Source organism: Drosophila nasuta, chromosome 2L, assembly GCF_023558535.2.
Source record: "Drosophila nasuta strain 15112-1781.00 chromosome 2L, ASM2355853v1, whole genome shotgun sequence".
Classification (NCBI taxonomy): domain Eukaryota; kingdom Metazoa; phylum Arthropoda; class Insecta; order Diptera; family Drosophilidae; genus Drosophila; species Drosophila nasuta.
The window spans coordinates 6,601,451-6,621,304 of record NC_083455.1 but is presented as its reverse complement, the minus strand read 5'-3'; the positions used below and the strand labels follow the sequence as shown (position 1 = coordinate 6,621,304).

Below are 19,854 nucleotides of genomic sequence, written 5' to 3'. Positions count from 1 at the left end.
GATAAATGGATTAAGTATATTATCGACTGCATCATTCTAATCGCAATCGATTATCGGTGTTCAAACAGTCTGGCAATGTTGTTCAGCACTGATGACGTTTTTTCACGCATTGTATTTTTTTAAGCATATTTGATGTGGAAAATTTAAACAATTGCAATATGCAAAAACATATAACAATCAAATAACACACAGTGGGTGCCGACCAGTGTAGCAATCGAGCTAAGCAACACAACCCAACATACAGCAACAACACACACGCCCTGCTTGTTGTGGTTCCGTTGTCGTCGTTTTGCAGCAGCGCGAAAGTGGCCATCACACCATTGACAATCGCTATCCACAAACGCCGTCGCCGTCTCACCACTTCACCAAGACTGTAATTAGTAAAAGAGGAAGACATCAACGAGAACAGCAACAACAAAACAAAAGTATAGAACGACCTTGGAGTTGCATACAATATGCAAAGTAACTCCACGAAAACTAAGGAAATGTTTATTGTGCGTGCTTTAGAAAAAATCCTTGCCGATAAGGACATACGGCGTTCACATCACTCGCAGCTGAAAAAGTCCTGCGACACAGCGCTTGAACAGATCAAAGCAGAGCTCATCCAAGCCGGCCAAATCGCCGAGGGCAATGAGCTGCCCTGCGCCGCGCTACCGTTGCCCAAAAATGATGCTGCGAGCATCATCAATGCAGAAACTTATTTTCTGCCCTTCGAACTCGCCTGTAAGAGTCGCTCACCGCGCATTGTGGTCACCGCTTTGGATTGCCTGCAGAAACTCATTGCTTATGGACATTTGACGGGTGCCATTCAAGACTCGGCGAATCCAGGGCATTTGCTGATCGATCGCATTGTTATTACCATATATGGCTGCTTCAATGGCCCCCAGACGGACGAGGGCGTTCAACTGCAGATCATCAAGGCACTGCTTACGGTCGTGACGTCACAGCATGTGGAGATCCATGAGTTCACCCTGTTGCAGGCAGTGCGCACCTGCTATGACATCTATTTGTCTAGTCGTAATCTGGTGAATCAAACGACAGCACGAGCGACGCTCACCCAAATGTTGAATGTGATCTTTGCGCGCATGGAGAATCAAGTATACGAGGTGGCAGCAACACCAACTCCCACAACGGTGGCGGCATTAAATGGTGGCATCAACAGTCCGGACAACACGGAGGATCTGCCAGCAGTGACGACCGAAGGAGCGGACAGTGATGAAGCAATTGCCTCTGAGCTACTGGCTGAGATAATAACAGGTGACTAATCGATTACGCTTTATTGCGACAAGAATGTATACGGGTAATTCTCTGGTAAAAAAGTTAAAAAAAAAAACATAAACTAAAACAATTTTAAAAATAAGTGAAGGTTAATCTTAAATCTTTGGATTAGCACTATTTTTAGAGCTAAAATTGATTTTAGAAACTTATTATGTTTTACGATAAAATATATAAATTCGTTAATTTTTTTGGTTTTGCGTATGAATTTGCTAATTTTTGCAACTATCAGAACAGAAAACAAAACAGAAGATTCCAAAACCATTCTTAGCTCTAATTAAAGTACTTATCTAGAGCTATTAAAATCACCTTTTCTTATTTTTAAAATTGTTTCAGGTTGTGTTTATTTTGTTAACTGAAAAGATGGTCCGTCAGAGAATTACCCATATGCAAAAATATCGATATGCTTAAAATTTAATTTCATTAGCGCATTTAGGCATTGCAAATTTCGATTTTTTAATTGAAATCTTAAATTTTGCCTTTTATTACAGCTGCTTTCAATGAGGCCATGAAAGAGCAGAGTTCGGCTGAGGAACTAGCCGAGGTGGAGCCCACTGTGAATGGCAATGGCTCGGTGGATTCCTCGCATTCGGATCACGACAGCGTGGAGCTCCATAGCGAGAATGATGCCATAGTAACGGCTAAATTTACACACATCCTGCAAAAAGACGCCTTCTTGGTGTTCCGCGCCTTGTGCAAGCTATCTATGAAGCCGTTGCCCGAAGGTCAGCCGGATCCTAAGTCGCATGAGCTGCGATCGAAAGTATTGTCACTGCATCTGTTGCTGCTTATACTGCAGAATGCTGGGCCTGTCTTCCGTTCCAACGAGATGTTCATCATGGCCATCAAGCAATACCTATGTGTGGCACTGTCCAACAATGGCGTTAGTCTGGTCGCCGAAGTTTTCGAGTTGTCGCTTTCTATTTTTGTGGCACTCCTGTCAAACTTTAAGGTTCATCTGAAGCGCCAGATTGAGGTCTTCTTCAAGGAAATCTTTCTTAATATTCTGGAGGCCAGCTCTAGTTCATTCGAGCACAAATGGATGGTCATACAGGCTCTGACACGCATTTGCGCCGATGCCCAGTCTGTGGTGGACATTTATGTGAATTACGATTGCGATTTTTCGGCTGCTAACTTATTCGAGCGGCTCGTCAATGATTTATCCAAAATTGCCCAGGGACGACAAGCACTGGAACTCGGTGCCAATCCCATGCAGGAGAAATCAATGCGGATACGTGGCTTGGAATGTCTCGTCTCCATATTAAAGTGTATGGTCGAATGGAGCAAGGATCTGTACGTGAATCCCAATATGCCAGCGCCTGCTTTGCAAGTATGTAATATTGTAGTTTTGCAAAAAGAACCGAGCCATAATGGATGCAATTATTTTTCAGATGCAAGCACTGCAGTCACCGACGCAGGACTCGCAGGTCACTGACAATGTGGACTCGCTATCTGCGCATAATTCGAGCCTGCGCTCAACTCACGGAGGCTCCAGTCACAGCCTCAACTCTTATGGTAGCGCCAAGAATCAAGAGCTCTTGGATTTACCCGAGGCACTCGAAGAACGCAAGATGCGCAAAGAGGTGATGGAAACGGGCATTGAGCTGTTCAATCGCAAGCCACAGAAGGGTGTGCAATTTTTGCAGGAGAAGCAGCTGCTGGGCAGCACTTGCCAAGATATCGCGCGTTGGCTGCATGAAGATGAGCGCCTCGACAAAACAGTCATTGGCAACTATCTGGGCGAGAACGATGATCACTCAAAGGAGGTGATGTGCGCTTACATTGATGCCTTTGACTTTCGGCAACTGGAGGTGGTGGCCGCATTGCGCATTCTGCTCGAGGAATTTCGATTGCCCGGCGAGGCGCAAAAGATTGATCGGCTAATGGAGAAATTTGCAAGCAGATACTGCGAATGTAATCCACAGAATCAGTTATTCCAAATGGCTGATACTGTTTATGTGCTCGCCTTTAGCATCATTATGTTGACAACGGATCTGCATTCGCCGCAGGTGAAGCATAAAATGACCAAGGAGCAATACATCAAAATGAATCGCGGCATTGGCGATAGCAAGGACGATCTGCCCGAAGAATACTTATCATCCATTTATGATGAAATCGCCGAGCATGAAATCAAAATGAAGAACAATACCACAATGCTAATGGCACCAAAGCCAGTTGGCAAACAGCCCTTCATAACGGAGAAGCGACGCAAGCTGCTTTGGAATATGGAAATGGAGGTGATCTCGCTGACGGCCACCAATCTGATGCAGTCGGTTTCACATGTCAAATCGCCATTCACATCGGCCAAGCACTTGGAACATGTACGACCCATGTTCAAAATGGCATGGACACCGTTTCTGGCTGCCTTCTCTGTAGGTCTTCAAGACTGCGACGATCCAGAGATTGCAACGCTTTGCTTGGACGGCATACGTTGCGCCATACGCATTGCCTGCATCTTTCACATGTCGCTGGAGCGAGATGCTTACGTGCAGGCTTTGGCGCGTTTCACCTTATTGAACGCCAACTCGCCCATCAATGAGATGAAGGCCAAGAACATTGACACCATCAAGACGCTGATTATGGTCGCCCATACGGATGGCAATTATTTAGGCAGCAGTTGGCTGGACATTGTCAAATGCATTAGCCAATTGGAGCTGGCACAGTTGATTGGCACTGGAGTGCGGCCGCAGTTTCTATCAGGAGCACAGACCACGCTCAAGGACACACTTAATCCCAGCGTCAAGGAGCATATTGGCGAGACAAGCAGCCAGAGCGTTGTGGTGGCCGTGGATCGCATCTTTACCGGCTCCATGCGACTCGATGGCGATGCCATTGTGGACTTTGTAAAGGCATTATGCCAAGTATCAGTGGATGAGCTCCAGCAGACCCAACCACGTATGTTCTCTCTGCAGAAGATCGTCGAGATTAGTTACTACAACATGGAGCGTATTCGATTGCAATGGTCCCGCATCTGGCAAGTGCTTGGCGAGCATTTTAATACGGTTGGCTGCAATAGCAACGAGGAGATTGCATTCTTTGCGCTGGATTCACTGCGTCAGCTTTCGATGAAGTTTATGGAGAAGGGTGAATTCAGCAACTTTCGTTTTCAAAAGGATTTCTTGCGTCCCTTCGAGCACATCATGAAGAAGAATAACTCGCCGGCAATACGCGACATGGTGGTGCGTTGCATTGCTCAGATGGTCAACTCCCAGGTAAGATAAGAATCTGTCTTGGCAAACCATAGATATATGTGGAAATCTTTATTAAAGGCGCACAACATTCGTTCCGGTTGGAAGAACATTTTTTCCATCTTTCACCTGGCTGCTGGGGATCACGAGGAGCCAATTGTTGAGTTGGCGTTCCAGACAACCGGCAAAATCATTGGCGATCTCTATCGGCGACAGTTTGCCGTCATGGTAGACTCTTTTCAGGATGCCGTTAAGTGTCTGTCGGAGTTTGCGTGCAATGCCCGCTTTCCGGACACTAGCATGGAGGCTATACGACTTGTGCGCAATTGCGCCCAATGTGTTCACGATGCTCCGCAATTGTTTGCCGAGCATGCGGGCATGGAGAACGATGCTTCTGTGGCCGAGGAGGATCGTGTGTGGGTTCGCGGCTGGTTCCCAATGCTCTTCTCTCTCTCCTGCGTGGTCAATCGCTGTAAGCTGGATGTGCGCACGCGCGGTCTCACTGTGTTGTTTGAGATTGTTAAGACGCATGGCGATAGCTTTAAGCCCAACTGGTGGAAGGATCTGTTCAATGTGATTTTCCGCATCTTTGACAACATGAAGCTACCTGAGCATGTGACCGAGAAATCTGAGTGGATGACGACGACTTGCAATCATGCACTGTATGCCATCATTGATGTGTTCACGCAATACTTTGATGTGCTTGGTCATTTGCTGCTCGAGGAGCTGTTTGCTCAGCTGCACTGGTGTGTCCAGCAAAACAATGAACAACTCGCACGCTCCGGCACCAATTGCCTTGAGAATCTGGTCATTTCGAATGGCTTCAAGTTCAATGAGGTCACCTGGGACAAAACATGTCAGTGCATATTGGACATTTTCAATGCAACGCTGCCCAAGGAGCTGCTCCATTGGCGTCCCACAAAGGGCAACGAACAGCTTCAGCAGCAACAGCAGCCTCGTCGCGCCTCAACCACTCCACATTCCAATAACAGTGCACAGGAGCCGCCAGTTATGGCACTAGCACACAATCACTTTGAGGCGTTGCACATCAAATGTGTGGTGCAGTTGGAGCTGATACAGACGATGGACAACATTGTGTTCTTCCCAGCGACATCGCGCAAGGAGGATGCCGAGACATTGGCTCAGGCTGCAGCCGATCTCAGTGGTAGTCGTGGTGGTTCGACGCAATCGCAGCAATTGCAGTTGGATTGCCAACGTGAGGAGCAGGGCATGTATGGATATTTGCGCACTCGGCAACTGTTCACACTCGCTGAGTGTCTAATGCAGTCGCATCGTTTTGCTAAACGCTTCAACGCCGATCAGGATCAGCGCAATTTACTGTGGCGTGCCGGCTTCAAGGGTTCGGTTAAACCCAATCTGCTCAAGCAGGAGACAGCATCGTTGGCTTGTGTGCTGCGCATCTTTTTCAAAATGTACGGCGATGAGAATCGTCGCAGTGACTGGCCGGGCATCGAACAGGAGTTGGTGCAGGTATGCAAAGAGGCGCTGGGCTATTTTCTGAGTCTGCAGAGCGAGGCGCATCGCGATGCCTGGACATCGCTACTGTTACTTATCTTGACGCGGTTGCTGAAGATGTCTGACGACCGGGTGAGTACTAATTAAATGATTTGACGACTTTAAAAGACTAATACTCAATCATCGCTTGCAGTTTGCCACACATGTGTCAAACTATTACAGCCTGCTCTGCGACATGATGTGCTTTGACCTGAAGCCCGAACTGAGAAGTGTCCTTAGGCGCGTGTTTATGCGCATCGGTCCAGTATTCAATATAATGAACGTCAGTGCGAATATGAAATAGTCAAGGCGCTCCACTTACCAGTCACGCCCCGTTTGATGACCCCGCCTCCGTTAACATTAATGTTACCGTTACGATCGATCACCACGCCCCCGTTCCCACACACGTACATCTCCAATTAGCACCGTTTTAGTTACGTATATATACTCCGTATACTCCGATGTACATGCATATAGTATATATCTTGGCTTTATTGTTATCTTGCTTTTCCCATTGGCCTCCGAAAGCAGAGTTTATATTTTTATTATATATTTATATATACATATACATACATATGCAATTGTAATGTTTATAGGTTAAACAAAGTGTTGTTGTTTTATATAATGTTTACGCACACGCACGCATCGTTGCACCCGCACTAAATGCGTGTGTGTGTGTGTGTGTGCGTACGCGTGAAAGGCTTTAATATGTGAGTATTTGTGTGTGAGTGTCACCTGTATGATCTATAGTTTTTTTTCGGTTTTTCGTTCTGAATTTGGCAAAAGAAAATAATAAAAATGAAAATTATTGGTGTAACCATTTATTTGATTATTCACTACTAAATCTATTATTATCTATCTATTATTGTGTAGTATAAATAATAATTAACCTATGCTAATCCTTAGCCTGTATATTGCTAGTTTTAATTTAAATCAAATTATATATTTCAAATATATCTATTACAACAATAAGACTTGCATCTTTGTTTTCTTATATTTATTGAAACATTTCTCTAATATGACTCAAAGTCTACAACGAATTTTCGTCAAATACAGTAAGTCTATTAATTAATGTAGTTTCGTTTGATTGCTCATTCAATCTTGTTCGTTATAAATAAAAAAAACACTAAAGAACTAATAAAAATCAAAATAAAAATAAATTGAAAATGGCACATAGAAATACGGTCTCAATAAAAGGATTTAATATTGGATTTTAATAACATTTATAATATGATGTATAGAGAAGGGGGAAAACACGAAACTCATTTAATTGTAGCTGAATTTATGAATTTATTTCAGTAAGTATTTATTTAAAGTACAAATACCTGATTAAAGCAATAATGTGTTTAGTTTGTTGAAATATTTCATAACTATAGCTGTAGAACATTTGCCCGTCACTCAGTGTCATCACAACATCTTTCTTTATACGTATACCATTCGCAGGCATTGGTACCATATGATAATAGTAGAGGGTATTAAATAGTCAATCACTTACGTCGAATGAATATCATATGTTTTAAGTGTGTTTTGCAGATATTTGGGCGCTCATTTATAGCTTTTTTATGATTCTCAAGATGTGTGTGGCGCATTTATTATAATAAATAAATTCACTCGTACGCTTATATTAAGTATACGTACGCGAATCAAGAGGAGTCTTCAGCACACGCGCAATTCTAAATTAGGAGCAGGCGGTTGTGGTGGCTGAATAATCGTACGACTATATAGTCGATGAGGCCTGTTGCCAATTTTGAATGAATTTGATTAAAGAAGCAGAGCAGAGTCCAGTCCAGCCCAATAGCACGAAATTTATTTATAAAATCTAATAAAAAGCATTTAATTCGCCTCTGCAAATGTCTGCTCATAAGTATTCCGCATGATGTCTATTTTAATGGATCTTGGAACGTACGATTTGCAGCGAGGAATGGTTTCATATACTTCGCATTATACACATAAAATTCTTAGTGTTGAGATGCTTGTGTGTTGGACCTTGAACGTGTTTGTTAAAAGTCTTCTCATGACATCCATCAATATGTTTGTTATTCCTTTCTTCTTTCAAAGTTGCTCTGTTGCTTGCTAACTAACCACAAAAATAGATAGGAATGAATGAATGACGTGTTGTGTTACTTATTAGTCGAAAGTAGTAGGGGAAGCGAGGGAATGTGTGAATTTCAAATTTTGAGTCTTGTGCTAATAAATCTTGTTAATATGTCAATTTCATTGGAACTTAATCAGGCTCTCACTCTTTAACGCCTTGTGGCCATTGAAATCATGAGGTTTCGTGATGTGCTAATTGCCAGCGAACGGTTTTTTCTGCATGATCAATTTAAGAAAAAAACCAGAAATTTACTGGAGCACGTCAGAATATCAATAAGTTACCGAAAGGGATGAACTAAAAAATCATTTAAATTTTAAGACTTGAGAAGTTTTGCAGATCATATTTTATCCTGATTAATAACAGTATAAATTATAACATTTTTATTTTTCTCTGTTGTTTTTAGTATCTGTTAAAAAAATATGCGTGTATCAGACCTTATTCGCCTTAGTTTTTTTTCTTTTAGAGATACTGATTCAACAAAATACTTTTTCCTTGAGGAATATTTTAATTTTGTTTTTCTACAGACGAGCTTAACTGATAAAATAATTAAAATTCAGATAATCTAAAAATAATCTTTAATATGATTTTGTAAAATGAGCAACAATGAGTAATAGTCATGCGAAAGTCCTCAACAACTTTTAGGTTAGTTGTCCAGAGTTGAGATAAGATATGTTTTTAGCCATTGCCTGACAATTTATTAACCTCTTTCAAAGTAGGATTATTTTACTATATATGCTCGTTGTTGAGGTTCTCTGGGTTAGGCGACATAAAAGATAATTAATATCATAATTTGTAAAGCCTAACCGTGTCGGATGTTAAGCCAAAAACAGTCGCTAGGCACGCGTGTTTATCTATAAAAAAAAAATGAAAACAACGAGACAAAACAAATGAGAAACAAATAAACACAGTAGTGCAGGCTTTTAGATCCAAACACACAGAGTCAGATGCTGGTTTATTTATTTTTCCTTATCAGCGCAAGTGATTAGTTAACGAATAATGCGTCCATGAGAGAGTTCATGACCCGATCTCTGCCAGGAACTGTCTGGAGAGCGTTTCCTAACTTAAATGTCATAAATTGAGATAAGAATCTAATGAAATTAAATTCCATTTAAATGCAACTGACTGACCTTCAGTTTTTTTTTTGTCAGAAAGTGCGAACAAATATCAGAATGTCGAAAATACGTTAACCCCTCCGCCCAATGCAATTTTGAATCACGGCATCGCAATTACGGAAATGTAATGAAGTTGGCGACGGCCTGTTCACGTGAGTTCGAAACTAGAGATAAAAGTGCGCAAAGTGCAAATACAAAAAATTGTCGCTGCTCTTAATTGAAAAAAATAAGTCTATAGAATTGAGTCTAAAGCAAACAATTGGGAAATGTAATTTCGCACGCTTAAATTAATTGCGCATACGCAGCGTGGTGCGGTCGTGGAACGGGTCCCTTATACAATCCTATTATGGCAGTCACACGACGATATGTATTTATATAGAGATTTATCATATGAGCAAAAAACAAAACAAAACAAAACCCCAGAAACAAAGCCAGTGAAAATTATACAAAATTTCAATTAGCGGCAAATTTGGTTTAACTCGCTAAACTGTCTACGGCAACAACGTGTGCGGATCGGTCTAATGCAATAAACGTTGTCAGCATCGTTGATGAAAATTGAGGCACAGCAGCATTTTGTGATCCCCCATTTCCCTCGCACCTTTGCGGCCTGTTTTCAGCAAAAACATCATCCCCATGCCAATTGTGTGGTTAAGCCCTCTTCCTATTTCCAGTCCGAGATTAACTTGTCATCTCTCGCTTGTTCTCTTACAACGTCTGCTTGTGTGTGTGATCACGCAAGAATAACAACAACACAAATAGCAAAAAACAATGCACTAAAGTTCAACAATAAATTATACGTCGTGCTTAGACAATTTGTTTAGCACAGTGAGGCCCAAAGGGAAAATATAATGCAATTCTGCAACCAGTGTCTGTTAACAATAAACTGTTAACTGTTGACAGTACCGATAACTGTTATCGATCGCAGGGCTCTCTAATATTCGTATATTGTAGACATTGCGTATACGCAATGTATTGCGCCACAGTGCACAGGGCAATTAACGCGCTGCTTTGTGCGTTGAGCATTAAGGGGAGGTGTAGCCAGCCATGGTGGGGTGAGCTATTGAACTGTCAACAGTATTTTTAACACTCGGCCACTACTCAAAGCCGAGCGACCCCCCAAATACCCCCTCACCATACAAAACGCTGCTCTCAACGAGGTTCAACTGTAGTTTAAGTTCATTTTGTTGCCGCTGCTCACTCATCGCGCTTATTATTTGTTGTTGTTGTCGTCGTCGTTCTTGTTTGTTGTTGTTGCTTCCAATTGACGCGCTCTCTTTCGTCTTTCGTCTTTCTCTCTTTCTCCCGCTCGCTCTTTGCGCTCTCTTGCCTCTCTGACGGTTTAGGTGCGTGTTTTTTTGTGTTTATTACTTTTCAGTTGGCGCAACGGCTTCGAAGTCAGCGACGCTACCTCGAGTCGAGCAGTCTACGGCCAGCGGACTAACTAAGCAGACGCGCTCCCATTCCCATTTTCCCCATAAACGTGAAAGGTAACCAACCAAGTTTCCCGGGTTCTGTATAAAACGAGCCGTAACGTTCTACACGAAACTCAAACGCGTGCCAGAAACCGCGAGTGCAACAGCAAAACTCTTACGTTAAATAGACAACCAAAGATCAATTCTTAAGATGAGCCACCACTGGGGTTACACCGAAGAGAATGGTAAGTAGCAGACTTAGGAAATAGTGTTAGTGATCAAATAAAGTAAATACATTTGTGAAATACAAATCGGAATTTCATTAGCTATTTCGCTATTTGAAATCAAGTTCAATGATCGCATTCAACCATGAGTTAAAAACAAATTCTCTAAAAACATATGCGTAGTAGTGCATACAATCTTCGGTTTTGTTTTGTGCTCAACCCAAAAAAATTTTTGTTTACAAACAAGAAACGAATTCACGCAAGCGCAGCGTGCGTGTTTTGGGAAAGTTTTTTTTTGTCGAGCCAGATTGGGACAGGTTCGATCAGTGCTGAAGGGTGCTCTGATCTGCGAGTACGTGCAGTTTGTTGCATACAAATGCTGCAATGCTGTAATGCTGCAATGTTATGCTATGTAATGTAATGTTTGCTGGTCAATTGAGGCGAGTCTTGATTGAATACACATGTTATCTAATAGATAACAGGCAGCACTTGCATTGTTCTTGTTTGTTTGTTTGATGAATCAAATACGTCATCGGCATTTGTGGCCGCAGACAGCGAGCAAGGTTTCTAATGAATTTTTGCAAAACGATAAGATATACTATATATGCGAGCATGCGAGTAAGTTTTTTATTTCTCAGTTGAGAAACGTGTAAAAAAAATGAAACAATTGCTTAAGTCAGCCGAGTCATTATCTTCCCCACTGAAAGGCAGAGAGAGGTAGTAGAGTGACTAAATTTTAAGTAATTGCTATATCATTGATTACTCAGCTGTGGCAAATTTTGGTTCCTTATTTTTATTTTCGTAATTTGTTTTTGTTGGGTTCACACTGGTTAATACCGGGTCGCAGCTTCAACTCCCAGTTCTCAGTTCTCAGCTCCCAGTTCCCAGTTCCCAGCTTCATGTTCTCAGTGGGAACATTCGCAGTTAATTGAATCAAGCACAGTTTGCCCGCAAATGACGCTTGGCGCGTTCAATTATATGCATCATCGAATCGCCACTCCACAAAACTCGCACACCCAAACACCCTACACACAACCACAAACATAATCGTATATGTAGTACACCAACGACAGTCAAGAGTTTTATATAGAGACATCGGCACGTTCGTTGGGTGTTCATAAATATGCGACAGCCATAATTAAATCGTATAGCTCTGACTCTGGGGCTGGCTCTGTCTCTGGAGAGGTGAAGAGAGCAGAGTTGTGTTCCAGCAGTCGCCGCTTAGCACGAGCTGTGTCTCGTGATCTCCACTAGACGCTAGTTGTTGCGGGTGCTTCCCATTAAACCAGTCGCAAAGAGAGCCAGACAAAAACCGATCGCATTGAAACCAGTTCCGAGTTCTCTTTAACGCTACACTTGTGGCACGGGTTATTACGCATTTCTTGGCAAATTTTGTAGTATACAAAATTATTCCGAGTAGATATTACCAACTCTCATAAAAAGTCTTTTTAAAGGAAAACCAATTTAATCTGATTTAAAATAGTCACATATTAGCACATAAAATAACTATTTCATGTTATTGCATCATAAATATATTTAAACCAATTAAAAGGCTATTAATTAGCGTATTTAACATTTTAATTCGTAATTATTAGCAAATTTGCATTGAAAGAACACAACCTTCAAATTGCCAACTTTAATAAGCTCATTAAAAGGGGAATTTCTTCCAATCTAAATTCTAATAGTGTATCGGCCATTCGTTAATACTCTCAATTCTTTTGTCTGCCTTTAGTGTTTATTTCGCATTAATATCGTTGACTTCGTTTCGCGTTTTCGTTTTCATTTCGCCTTCCCTCTCTCTATCTCTCTCTCCCACAAACTCTTGATATATGGTGGCTTTTGAAGGCAGTTCATTTACTTATGCGACGCTGGTCAAGTGCATGTTCGGTTCTTAAGGACGCATTAAAGACCGGTTCCAAAGTCAAATACTGTATTGTTGTCATGGCTCACAGCCTGTCAAATGTTCTGCTGCAAACAAAACAACAACAAAAAAAAACTTAAAAAAACCCTGCCTTTGTTTGTGTCTCTGCCCATCCCTGGACTCATTTAACGTCACATGATATATTCATTTTACTTCACTTATCGTTCAATAAAATGATATGTGAGCTCGATCATAAAAGAAATGTTTGCATCTACGAAATCGACTTCACATTTTTGGCAATTCGTTTTGATTTGTTTAAATGGAGCTGATTGCGTTGATTGATTTGATTTGTCTGCGACGGAAACTTTCCAATGCGGGCGCTTCCCCTCGCCGCTCTCCTCTATCTATTTTGCTTCCACTCTTATCAGAAGACAGTACTCCATACCAAGTATAACACATTCATATTTATGGCCCACTCAACGCTTGAGTGTTTTTTACATTAAGCATAAGTGTTCCTAAATTGAGTATTTCTATATGTTTACTCGTATATAGTATATACTCATATATAGGTAGCAGTATATACTATATTGTTTATTATACTATACACACATCAAGATTATGTGATCTTTCTAATCAAAGCATTTCAATTCACACACACTCACACACCTCTGCCCCTGTCAAACCTGCAGACACGCTTATACTAGAATTTCAGATTAAAACTCGCGTGTTTATATTTTGTAAATCAATCAAATTTCATTAAAGACGCGTTACTTTCGTCCGCTGATAATACAAAGTCCTATAAATTGTATTCTATTATTAATAACTTACTACCTATAAAGTATACTTTACCCCTGTCTTTTTGCTTATCTACAAAGAAGTCACAGGGGAATTGTGCGATGTTTGATATATTTCTAATCATAATGACTAAAAACTGGGCGTATTTATATTTTATTTAAAAATACCTTAGATGTATTCTTTAATTAACTGATTGTTCTCTTTGCCAACTGCCTTATCTTTTACTTAAAATTTCCTTTCTCTTGTGATTCACAGACTTTGCACACCAGCTCTTAAAAATGTGCAAATTCATATAGAAATCTGAATCATTATTTTTTATCTCATTATATTCCACACTCACTTCTTAATGCCATGTATGAATTAGATAGTCATATTTCTACAGAGTGATTCCCTTTTCAGCATTACAAAAGATTATTCAAATTGTTGATAAACTTATTGACGCGTTCAAGATATATGTTGTATATAATATACTATGCCCAATATTCCTTTCTCGATAGCTGATAGCTGATCAAAGAGCTCCCCGGAGGTGTGAGAAAATGTTATTTTCATAATATTTTTATATAATTTCTTGCCTGGCGCGGTGTGATAAAAATATACATTTAATTTATAAGCAAACTTGCTTGAAAATGAGAAAAACAATCAAATTTATGATTTGGAAAATTTTTGCCTGCAGATTAGCATTCCAAGCAGCCACACCACAAATTGTGCTTCGTACGTGACAATTTGATCGAATTTACAATAGAATTCGCAAAAGTTTTATTTATTTACAATAGTATTTATGGGAATCCAATAATTCTATTCCTGGGCCTCCTCGTCCGGTTTATGACCGACAATTTTCACATGCAAACAAATAATTAGCCATAAACAATTTTGTCAAAAGGGTTACGTCCAAATTGTACTGGCCATGAAGTGTTCGATAAACGTTGTCTAGCAGCTTAAGCTGGCAGTGTTGGGGCTTCCCAGTGTCTGTCGCTGGCATTATGCAAGAGGGTTGCTTATTCAATACCAGTTATACTATAGAGGGAGGTATCATTTCGAGTGAGAATACTAGTGTCCCAACTTGAATATTCCATTTTCGTCTCAGTTCATTGTACGAGTTGCTCATTCATCTGAAGGCCCAATTAGCATGCATTTCCTTACGCCCCGACCCGATCCGACGCGATGTGATGCGATTGACACATGAGAGGCACGCAATAAACTCATGATGACACTTATATAAAATTCTTATATATTAATGGAAAGCTTTGAGATGCATCGTAATAATTTGTCTGCCCAGTTTTGTTTGTTTAATAGCTCGAATATTTTATTCACAAATCTTAATGGATGACACATGAGCTGTAATACTTATACGCACCGTATACCCTCTGCTCATTTGAACGTCGTGAAATGCCATCAAAAGTTGTGCGACATCATAAACTTTGTCTGGCTGATCGCAGATACAGACCATAAACAAGAAAGTTAGCGCATTTTAAAATCTCGTTTTATATACTCATTTATAGGGTATATTTCCGTCGTTGGCTTTCTGTTTGTTGATGTTTTGCGGAATGGAAACGAGAGTGCATGAAAGAGGAATCTTGCATAAATTCTAATGAAATTTCCAAAGCTAGCACTCGCTTATTTCCTGGTGTCTGGAAAAATAGACGCAAAAAAAAACAAGTTTTCCGATTTAACAAGCTGTTGTCTGTCTCGGCTGTTCCACTGTTTACTCCATATACTATTCTATGCATACATATATGGTGTGTATTTCGAATGCCATATTAAGAGCGGGTTATTTTGTTATTTGCAGTAATTCAATTTAAAAAACCATTTGGATTTTATCGCAACTGATCAGTCGTTAATTGCAGCATTTTTGCTCTAATTGAAGTGCTAAATGTTGCAATTGTTTATGAAGCGTGTATTGTCGCAATATGTTTAAATATTAACGACAGTTCTACTATTTATATGTGCTTAGTGCAAATATTTATGTGCTAATCCATTAGAGCTTCCTACATTTCTCCCATATGCTTCCTATGATTTTTGCTTTTTATTGCAATTGTAAATTTCTGGCACGTGAATTTCCTCCAGCTGCTTTGAACAAGTGTCCAAGTTCAGTTGACAATTATTATAATTGTATTCACTACAATAGACGGGTATATCCATTCGGTAATACATTCATCGACTTTGTAAGTCTCTCTTTTTTTAAGAATATGTTTCCATCACAGTTTTAGTTTTAGATTAATATAATATAAACTTAAATTTCTCTACTATTCTATTTATTCCCGATAGAGTATTTAATTGCTGGCAGTTAGAATGCTAGAATTTCAACCGGCTGTATTTATTTAACAAACTTTTTATCAGTTGAGCGAACGTTGACGCTTGATCTTTAGAATCACCAGTAAACGTCAACAACAAACTTGGCAAAATATTTGTCTGTGGCTGCAGTCAAAAAAGAAAAAACAAAACTCGAGCGAAAAAGGCAGAGTAGATAAATATGATAAAATTGAGTAAATGAAGAACCAACAAAGCAGCAGAGAAAATGACAGCTTCATTAACTTCGTAAGCTGGCAAAATATTGTTATAAATCATCAGCTTTATTACTGGGCGGAAATTTGCACAAACTCGCTCAATTACAGAAAAGGATTGTGCGGATTCTCGATCGTGGCGTATACTTGATATATGCACGCATATAAAACGAAAGTCAGTTTGTATTTATTGACGCTGTCAATTTGTTTGTCACATGCTCAAATTGCCTGCACAACTCTCCTACAATTCTTTAGCCGAATTGACAGTCTTTCACTTAGTTACATAACCAATGAGGAAGAGGAAGAGCAAAGCCATCGATATTGATAAGAAAAATGCAATGCACATGACTATTTATTTGATTTATCAATTTCGCTGGGCTTTAAAATCGCAGACATTAACTGCGCAAAGACACCTTAAGACCATAGCTTGGGCTCTAATGATTTATCATGTGTCAAAGAGCAAAATGTATTCCAAGCTAGGTAGATAGATAGATAGATAAGGCAGGTGCAACCTTAACATTCGTAAGATACTTTTTCCTTTTCGTTGGCCGCAACTCGTAACCCCCTTTTAACCCCACGGTATGTGGGTTGGCTTGGTGGCTTCTTTTGCGGTTTATCTCGTGTATGCGTCAGTGCGACGATCCTATCACATGACTCGCCTTCCACCTCCCACCTTCCTCCTCCCCCGCACCAATAACTTTTGTGTGATTCTGTAGATCGGCACGTGACGCCATACGCCCGCAGTCAACATTTGTTTCTATTTGTTCTTGCGGTTGTAGCTGTTGCAGCTCCACACGACAACAATAATTAAACAACAACAAAAACCAAATGCAGCAAACAGCGCAAATAAGATCAAGCGATTGCTTGCACAGCTGGTTGACTAGATAAAATGCCTCTATTGTCGCTTTTTCAAGTAAAAGTTATTTATGCAATATTTGCAACGGCATTAAAACACTTTTACAATCCCCAACTATCTTTATGCCTATAGACTTAAGAACAAGTTTATGCAAGCAAACGATTGCTAGGCTCGTAAAATCCACTAACTAATTGTAATATATTTTATTACCCTCAGTCAATTATATATTTTTTTGTGTTTTTCGTAAACATTTCTCTTAAAATACCAATAATTATTAATAATAAATATAAATTTTTATTTTACTCAAATTAGTTTTTGGCTGAAATTGTTAACGCAATTTGAACGTCATACTATAAGTTACTTGTTTAGCAGAGCGATTTATATAAATGTCTGTTTAAATTTCATTATTATTCAAAATATAAAGAGGAAACCACATACCAAATATCGAGATTATGGCCTAAACGTTATATAAAATAAAACTGTTTAACTAATCCTTGAAATAGACTAAAATAGTCACAGATTCTTGAGTTAAATAAATGCAAGTTTAAATATTTTTTTTTTGTCAGGGATCAGAAACAAATCCAAAATCATAATACTAATGAGCTTGGAGTAGTTTTTATATCTGCTATCCATAGGGTAGATGGGTATTATAACTTTGTGCCTTCAGGCAGAATAAGGCATCCTAAAAACCATAAAGTATATATATTCTTGATCAGACCGAGACGATATAGCCAATGGCCATGTCTGCTGTCCGTTTGAACACCTAGATATAGGCGAAACTCGTGATTTTGTGTGTCAACTTTTTACACAAATAATTCATCTCTCGCAACTCAAAGTTACCCAATTTTAACCTAAAGAATTTATATATAATATATAATGTGATTTATCTTCAATGACTTCACTTTCGTGTCACCACCACAAATTGAGTAAATAATCATGGAAAATTGTGGTTTGTTTTATTTACTTTGCTTTGTTTAATGACAAATCGGTTGTTATTAATAAAGTCCAAATGATAAAACACTTGAGTGAAAAGGTGATTAGTAATTACAGATTGTAGCCTTCAATAGAAGTTAGTCAATTGATTTGCTCCAAAATGAAATGACATTTAGTTAAATTGCTGGCTAATAATAGTTTACGAACTTTGCTTAATTCCAGGACCCGCACACTGGGCCAAAGACTATCCACAGGCATCCGGTCATCGTCAATCGCCGGTGGATATAACACCCTCCACCGCCACCAAGGGCAGCGACCTCAAGGTGGCTCCCCTCAAGTGGAAGTATGTGCCAGAAGACACCAAGAGTCTGGTCAATCCCGGTAAATAGTACTAGATAATTCTATGCACAGCATTTTGCTTATTCCCAATGATTATGTCGATTGCAGGCTATTGCTGGCGCGTGGATGTGAATGGTGCCAATTCTGAATTGACTGGTGGACCATTGGGCGATCAAATCTTTAAGCTGGAACAGTTCCATTGCCACTGGGGCTGCCAGGACTCCAAGGGGTCGGAGCACACAGTCGATGGAGTCTCCTATGCCGGCGAACTGCATCTGGTTCACTGGAATACCACCAAGTATAAGTCTTTCGGCGAAGCAGCCGCCGCTCCCGATGGTCTGGCTGTATTGGGCGTGTTCCTGCAGCCGGGTGATCATCATGCTGAGCTGGACACTGTGACCAGCCTGCTGCAGTTTGTGCTGCACAAGGGTGATCGGGTCACCCTGCCCCAGGGCTGTGATCCTGGCAAGCTGCTGCCCGATGTCCACACCTACTGGACTTATGAGGGCTCCTTGACGACGCCCCCATGCTCTGAGTGCGTCATCTGGATTGTGTTCAAGACACCCATTCAGGTGTCGGACGATCAATTGAATGCCATGCGCAATCTCAATGCCTACGACGTCAAGGAGGAGTGTCCTTGCAACGAGTTCAACGGCAAGGTGATCAACAATTTCCGCCCTCCTCTGCCGCTAGGCAAACGCGAGCTTCGTGAAATTGGTGGACACTGAGGATGGAGCAATGGATTTCTTGGATAGAACGGATGGTCAAAAGTGATTGGATTCAAGTCGTATGCTTAGTATATCACAGCGTGCACCTTATATAGATGGATGGGAGGCACTCGATGCCGATGATCCAAATTGTTAGTCTCGTTTTAGTTCTTATTACTTTATAACAAACACTTGTACCTCTTTATTAAGTATCTGCTTGTATAATTGTATGTGTAACATGTATCTTGTATCTGTACGTTTGTTTGTTAAACATTTGCTAAATAATGACAATTAGATTAATGTGTATTACACTTTACGGTATTACAAAATAAATATATTACGTTTAGATGTTGCAATGAAAAACAGTCAAAAGAAATGTATTTATTTACTTATTTTTTTCTTTCAACTGATTACGAGATGGGTCATTTTGTAGATAGAGCTAATAGCAACTATCTTGTTATCTTTGACCTATCTCAGACGGACGGCTTCTGTTTTCATTACATTAATATTTGCAACATACTGTCTAAACTCTCTCTCTCTCGCTCACTTCTGAAGTCAAAACGATAGCCAGAAATACCCAAATTCTTTTTATATGCTATCTATGTATATTGATTGAACATAGAGGAGCACCTAATCATTCCTCTTCGAAGGTTCTTGAACTATTTCCAATTGTATTGAAATTTCATACTTAATAGCACCAATTTTAACTGCATACTTTCGGGTGGTTCAAAAAATTCGAATCGCAGGAATCAACAATGCTGGTCAAATGTTTCATGAGTTCCACGTTGAGATTTTTAAAAACTTTTTACATTGTTAATATTATACACTTAATTGGTTTAATAAGCAAGAAATTAAATGATTAAAAAAAAAACAGAACGTCTAAAAAAAAATAAGAGAGATCACATGCATAAAAGGATATAGTAAATAGAAGTAAATGACAGAAAAAGATTCAAAGAATATAATTTATGTAGAAAAAATAATTAATTTTACTAAACTTATTAAAATCCAAAGATATAAGATTTCTAAAAGACTATTTTATTT

General features: G+C 39.8%; 2 protein-coding genes across 2 annotated transcripts; both read left to right on the top strand.

Annotated features, from left to right (window-relative positions):
• Positions 1–55: 55 nt before the first annotated feature.
• LOC132794536 (brefeldin A-inhibited guanine nucleotide-exchange protein 1) lies at positions 56–6,795 on the top strand. Its single transcript, XM_060805048.1, has 5 exons — positions 56–1,257; positions 1,767–2,605; positions 2,667–4,487; positions 4,545–6,071; positions 6,133–6,795. Exons 1-5 carry the CDS (start codon positions 456–458, stop codon positions 6,280–6,282), a joined length of 5,139 nt encoding a protein of 1,712 aa, XP_060661031.1. The 5' UTR covers positions 56–455; the 3' UTR covers positions 6,283–6,795.
• Positions 6,796–10,599: 3,804 nt separating this feature from the next.
• On the top strand, positions 10,600–19,189 carry LOC132787880 (carbonic anhydrase). Its single transcript, XM_060795222.1, has 3 exons — positions 10,600–10,842; positions 17,990–18,148; positions 18,215–19,189. Exons 1-3 carry the CDS (start codon positions 10,809–10,811, stop codon positions 18,832–18,834), a joined length of 813 nt encoding a protein of 270 aa, XP_060651205.1. The 5' UTR covers positions 10,600–10,808; the 3' UTR covers positions 18,835–19,189.
• The last annotated feature ends 665 nt before the right edge of the window (positions 19,190–19,854 follow it).